Source organism: Amyelois transitella, chromosome 22 (assembly GCF_032362555.1).
Source record: "Amyelois transitella isolate CPQ chromosome 22, ilAmyTran1.1, whole genome shotgun sequence".
Lineage (NCBI taxonomy): Eukaryota > Metazoa > Arthropoda > Insecta > Lepidoptera > Pyralidae > Amyelois > Amyelois transitella.
Genome location: NC_083525.1, coordinates 6,892,192 through 6,899,232, shown reverse-complemented (window position 1 = coordinate 6,899,232; position 7,041 = coordinate 6,892,192). Strand labels below are relative to the sequence as shown.

At 34.6% G+C, this 7,041-nt stretch overlaps 1 protein-coding gene across 1 annotated transcript; it reads left to right on the top strand.

Moving 5' to 3' along the window:
- The first annotated feature begins 350 nt into the window (after positions 1-350).
- LOC106130013 (inositol oxygenase) lies at positions 351-6,979 on the top strand. Its single transcript, XM_013328758.2, has 7 exons — positions 351-460; positions 3,157-3,334; positions 4,071-4,279; positions 4,888-5,024; positions 5,333-5,467; positions 5,919-6,014; positions 6,356-6,979. The coding sequence occupies exons 1-7, from the start codon at positions 446-448 to the stop codon at positions 6,462-6,464; spliced, it is 879 nt and encodes a 292-aa protein (XP_013184212.2). The 5' UTR covers positions 351-445; the 3' UTR covers positions 6,465-6,979.
- Positions 6,980-7,041: the final 62 nt, after the last annotated feature.

Below are 7,041 nucleotides of genomic sequence, written 5' to 3'. Positions count from 1 at the left end.
CATACAAAAAATGCATTTTCGCGCCAAGTTCTTTCGGTCATTAAATACGAAATACGTATAAGACAATCCTGCATTGTTCTTAAAATGCTCTAGTTTCCCATTATTATATGTCTTATTGCTGATTTATATTTTTAATGATAATTTTTTAATAAAGAAGTCAAGTATGAGAAAATGGTACTTATTTCAATACTTAAAATATGCACATGAATTTTGGATGGAGAAATATTCCCAGATGAGACGAAAGAAAGAACCGAATATGTACACCAAATAAAAAAATAAACAAATTAGGTTTTAATCTAAACGATCGTCATGTTTGCTATTTGTCAGCGATAACCTCTGTACTGCGAACTTTATCAGTGGTCAGTATACATTTAAGATCTGGCGTCTGCGCGCGATTGCTAGTTTACATCTAAATTGTAAGGGGGACCAACGAATACAAGACAACATGAAGATTTTAGTAGTGAGTATTTTGTTTTGTACGTTGTAAAAAAAACTTTTATATTTATCAACTCTACAAAAAAATTGCGGAAACAGAAATTTTCTTTTTACCATCCCATAAAAATACAGATGCTACTTCGTATATTAAAAAAAAAAAACTCTCCCTTTTCAGCGCCAAAGTCTGATATATCAGACGTTTAAGTTTCGTGCCCTCGCCGCCAAAGTCTGATATATCAGTCAAATAAATCTTACCAATTTAGCTGTATTTTTTCTTATCTTTATAGTACCTGACGACATATGCATAACATTTTTAGACAGTTCATACTTTAGTTAATCAAAAATAACAATTTCACGATTTATTATAATGTTATTTGAATAATAAATTATCAAAAACAAAACCATGTTTATCAGAGATTCTGACTTTTTTTTTTATTTGAACCCTCAGCGCCAATGTCTTATATATCAGACATTAGTGATGTTACATTACAATGTTACTACTTAAACCAGAAATCTGGAACTCTCAAAAGAAACGTCTAAGAAATTAAAAATATTACAGGTTTTTGTTTTGGCCATAAAACTTTTTAGTGTGTCGTAATTTTACCAAGTTTTAGCACAGAAAATGCATTTATTTTCAAATGATGTTTTGCATCGAACTCAGTAAATTGCATGGTATGTCACAACACTATAGCGACACGATCATGCATCTGTCTCGTACGCCAACGACTGATATATAAGACGCGGAAGTGACGTCAGAGGCGTTAGATGTTTCTAGAACTATTTATTTCGTGCTGTACAATGAGGGTAGGAGGTATCGATAAATTATGGAAGTACCCTGTCATGTTATTTTCTGGGTTATCATCTCTGCGTTGCTGTGTAGATTTATTATAATTGCAAATTAATATTTATTGAAATATGACCACTGCAAAGGAGTTGATTAGGATTTACCTTTAGCCATGGCAATTGTAAGTAAAACAAAATTGAGACGACGAAACGAAAAATTACACTTTCAGATGATTCAAGTTAGTCATGTAGGGTAGGTAAAATTTTTACAACATTCAATCGGTTTTTGTCTTTAAAATAAAAATAACCTGATTGAAGGATTTTTAAATAATAATAATACGATCATCAATATTAGTAAAATAATAATTGTCTCCATCATTTAATTAATTAAATCAATAAGTTAAAAGTATATCTTTCGTAAGGTATCGAAGTTTATGACCGGAAGTTGACACATCACTAACACTCGTTAAAAATTCATATTAAGCGTACGCCACTGTCTGATTTATCAGACACGTAGTGATGCAATTAATTATCATGATTACTTGTGCGTTTTTTCGCTGTATTAATACGCCACTGAGATTTCAATACATTTTAAAATGTTTCAAGGAGTAACAATAATAAAATAAAACCCATGAACTTAAAATATAACTGTTTTATAATGATTTATTTAATACAAATTAATAATATCGATACTCAATATTGTCAACACTAGTAAATCAACCACGTTTATTGCCGTGGCGTGTGGTGAACGTTTTTGACGAAAACTCTTGGCGTGGAAAGGGTTGACAGGTTCAACTATTTGAATCTCAATTCCATCACTAAGTCATACAGCGGAGCTGAAAGTGGCCTTTCAATCTTTTCAAAACTAAATTATAGAGATGTGATTATGTATGAATAATAAAACAATTCTGTTTATTTAGAAAACTAATAATCTTTTTTAAGTTTTTTTTTATTAACTTCTATACTAATCTCTTTTCTCAAGTGCGCAAAAATTCAAATCAAGCTGACTATGGTAGATTTGAATACAACACTGAATCGGTCTTAATCAAATTTTGGATAAATACAATATCTAGTGTGGACTACATACGGAAAGAGACAGTTGTTTTCTACAATCACGAACAATAATCATCTAAAATAAGTTCATATAATTCTTTACTTGTTTATCTACGTCAAAAGATTTATCAATAGGTATAAAGATTTTTATGTAACAACAATTAAATAATACACGTTATCCTACATTGTTATGTAATGTAATAAATTTTGTTGTAACAACTCCGAGCTGACCTCGAACTTCATTTGAGATACATGAATGTCGTTAAGTCATTAAATAGTATAATTAAGTAATAGTAATAGTGTAATTAAGTAAATTACACTTGTACATATTCAAAACGCACTGTTATTATTTGAACCAATGCGGTTATAATACCGTTGAAAATTAACTAGGTATTTCTATTTTTTTATTGCTAAAAACTTGGGATTCTTCTTTTAGACGATGGGCTAGCAACCTGTCGCTATTTAAATTTCAATTCTATTATTGGGCCCAAATAGCTAAACGTGGTCTATCAGTCTTTTCAAGAACGTTGGCTTTGTCTACCCCGCAAGACATATATACATGATTTGATTATGTGTAGGTATGTATGTATTTACGCACAAAAACACAATACTTTAAAGGCATTGAGTTTTTGTATGGTGAAGTTTTATTTGTATTCCTATGGGCGCTGAATTTATCATCGTGAACCATTCTATCTATAGCAATTTTTATGCAAATGGCTGCATTCTATAACCAAAAATTTAATTAAATCTTCGCGTTCTGGCTTAAAACATTACGCATACCTACTATAAAACAGAGAAACGATACTGTCATCCCTAGTGTAACTAGGTAACTTTTTTTAAGTAAGTAGTCTAATAAAACTCATTCCCTACACAATATTTCTGCAGGAATCCCCCGTGTCTATGCTGGACCCCTCTCTGCTCCTCCGGCCAGAGAAGTCCTTCAACGGGAAGCCTATAGATGCCTTCAGGGATTACTCCGTTGATGACACCGACCCCATCAAGGAGAGGGTCAAGAGGACCTACTATGACATGCACACCAATATGACCGTGGATTTCGTTAAAGGTAAATAAAATAGCCGTGTGGTTCCCGGCACCAATACATAAAAGAATAGGACCACTCCATCTCTTTCTTATGGATGTCGTAAAAGGCGACTTAGGGATAGGCTTACAAACTTGGGATTCTTTTTAAGGCGATGGGCTAGCAACCTGTCACTATTTGAATCTCAATTCTATCATTAAGCCAAATAGCTGAACGTGGCCATTCAGTCTTTTCAAGATTGTTGGCTCTGTCTACCCCGCAAGGGAAATAGACGTGACGATATGTATATATGTATGTATGTAAATAAAATTATGAGTTAAAATGATTTTAAAAATTTTAATGATATTATCTAAATCGTTGGTGGTCGAATCGGTAGGTGCTCTGTTAAAATGCACGATGCGCATAACGATAACGTTACGATATCGTTTTATCAAATGACACATACATACTACCCCAGTCTATATCCCTTGTGGGGTAGACAGAGCCAACAGTCTTGAAAAGACTGATCGGTCACGTTCAGCTATTTGGCTTATTGATAGTATTGAGATCTTTCTCCAAATAGTGACAGGTTGCTAGCCCATCGCCTAAAAAAAGAATCCCAAGTTTGTAAGCCTATTCCTTAGTCGCCTTTTACGACATCCATGGGAAACAGATGGAGAGGTCCTATTCTTTTTTGTATTGGTGCCGGGAACCACACGGCATATCAAATGACGTTAAAGTGTTACTAACAGTAATGTGGTGTGTGTTCACTCTTTTTCAGGCAAAATGGAAAAGTGGTTAAAATTCAACCATTTCAAATCAACGATCAAAGACGCCCTGATCAAGCTGAACGACCTGGTGGACGAGTCAGACCCCGACACCGACCTGCCCAACATCGTGCACGCCTTCCAGACCGCCGAGAGGATCCGCCAGGACCACCCCGACGAGGACTGGTTCCATCTCACTGGACTTATACACGACTTAGGAAAGGTATGAGTATCTTACACGAAAGCCAAAAATTAAAGGATAGGCTTACATACTTGAGATTCTTTTTAGGCGATGGGCTAGCAACCTGTCATTATTTGAATCTCAATTCTATCCTAAAGCCAAATAGCTGAACGTGGCCTATCAGTCTTTACAAGACTGTTGGCTCTGTCTACCCCGCAAGGGATATAGACGTGATTGTATGTATGTATGTATGTAAGCCAAAAATTGTTGGATAGGGCTACCATCCACTGGGCGGTCTTACGATCTTATAAGGTGTCGAAAAGATACAGGATATTACAACTTTTTTATACCGTCAACTTTGGTGGAGGACTGTGTAGTGTACTCTGCATAGTTCTCATGCGGGTTCATACTTCGGGGTCAGTTGGGAGTCTTTACACGCAAGCTTCTCAGGAGGCCGAGATGAAGGTCTGACAAACGGGAAAGGGTCATTCTAAAAAAATAATCAATCATGCATGACATGGAAGCGATCGAAATAATTTATTTACCTCAAATCGTTACAATGTGACGTCTTCCTATGAAGTTGTTTGATGAAAAACTTTTGTTCAGTACAGTGCTCGTTGACTTGGGAATCATTCATATTTTTGTCCAAGGTGATGGCCTTCTACAACGAGCCGCAGTGGTGCGTGGTGGGAGACACCTTCCCCGTGGGCTGCAAGTGGGGGGAATCCATCGTCTACGGACCAGCCAGCTTTGTAGACAACCCTGATACTTACAACCCTAAATACAAGTAAGAAGACATTAAGAACATTACTTTTCCTGTTATAAGTTCGTTTTGAAGAAAAAGAGACAAATTGGTAAAATTTATGGTCGGGGGAACTGTACCTACCAATTAGGACCATCTTAATTAAGAGCTCTTATAACTGCGTCGTTCCTGGTCGAATAGTCATTTATCTCTTTGTACAGATGTCGAACTTAACTGCTGAATTTTGGTCAAGAAGTGACCACACTTCTTGACCAAAATTCAGCTAAGTTATCATTTAACTTTGAATAACTGACAATAGCTGAGAGGTTTTTGTTTTGTTTGTTTGGTTGCAGCACCGACTGCGGAATGTACGAGCCTAAATGTGGATTGGAAAACCTGATGATGTCCTGGGGCCATGACGAGTACCTCTACAGGTTCCTGCTCCACAACAAGGCGAAGATACCACAGAGAGGCCTTTACATGATCAGGTGAGAATCATTTATGACACTAATTGAAGACAGTTAAGAGGATTTCGTTAAAATCTGTAAATACTATTACTGCCGGATTAATAATTGATTTAATGGCCGTAATATTTGGTTGACGAAACAAATAATTATTAGGCAAATACATACAAAACTTCACGCCTCTTTCACGAAGTTTTCGGCAGAGCGGAATAACATCTATCCGCTTGTGCATAATTCGACCCAAATAGTTTCTCATGTGTAAAATGGACTAGTTATTGATGTTCTACTAAGAGCTCACACATACCGGACCACCCAGGTACTGGGAGACTGCGTTTCTCACCTTCCTTTTCAATAAATGTTTTTTTTTGCGTGTGAGAACACGCATTCAGGAAAGAGATTTCCTCAACTTTGTGCTATTTTCTTTTTCCTCCTAGCTTTCCGTGTCACAAATGGTAATAATTTGCTTATATTGCAGATATCATTCCTTCTACCCGTGGCACGCCGGCGGCGATTACAACCACTTGCTCAAAGATAGTGACGAGGAAATCAAGAAAGACGTCTTAGAATTTAAGTAAGTCTTTCATAATGAAGTAATTTTTAAGACACCATAGCCAGTCTTGTTGGTCAGATGTAAAACATCATCTTGGCTACTAATTTCGATAAATCAAAATTAGTCTGTAACTACAAATCTTCCACCACTTCATATTTTTTGTATTCATATTGTAGGGGGCGATTAAAAAAAATTGTTTGTTTCAAAATTTTAAACAAAAAACAATGCTCATGAAAAATATATTTTTAGATAAATTAATCGGGAGTTCGCTATAATAAAAATGAAAAAACTTATAGAGTAGGAAAAACTAAAAGCTTGAAATTTTCAAAGCAACCTAGAAATTATTACATTTAATTTTTCAGCAAATACGATCTTTACACGAAGAGCGCCGGCATCCCCGACGTGGAGGCTCTGTGGCCCTACTACGAGGCCCTGATCGACAAGTACATCCCGGGAGAACTCGAATTCTAAACATTATGAAACTACGAAAAATTTGACCGAACATGGGTTATTCTTCACTATCGTCGTAAAGTTTGTTCATCATGAGATTTAATAAAACTTGCATCTAGATAAAGATCTATAAAATAGTAATAAATAACTGTTGCACAAAAATATATATATGTATATATATATATATATTATTTCTTATTTTATATTTCTTAAAATATAATTTTGTTGGTTAAATTGTCTAAAAACCACAGAATTTATAAGTAGATATGTTAAGATTGATTATTCACATAATTACAAATAAATTTCTCGTTGGTTTATTTAATTATTTATATTTAAATGAAGATAAATGCACCGAGCAAGTCGGTTACAAAATGTGATAAGATTTATTTATAATGTAACTAATAATTTGATAAGTCGTAGCAATATAAAATGAAGATGGTTTTTTCACCTACTACATGTGTACCAAAGAAATGAATTATTCTTAGGATATGATACATGTAAATATAAGACTAAGCTATTGATATTTTTATTACTATATTTTTTACTGTTATAGGTATATTTTGTAAAATAAAAATATTTATAATAATAAGTTCTGTTT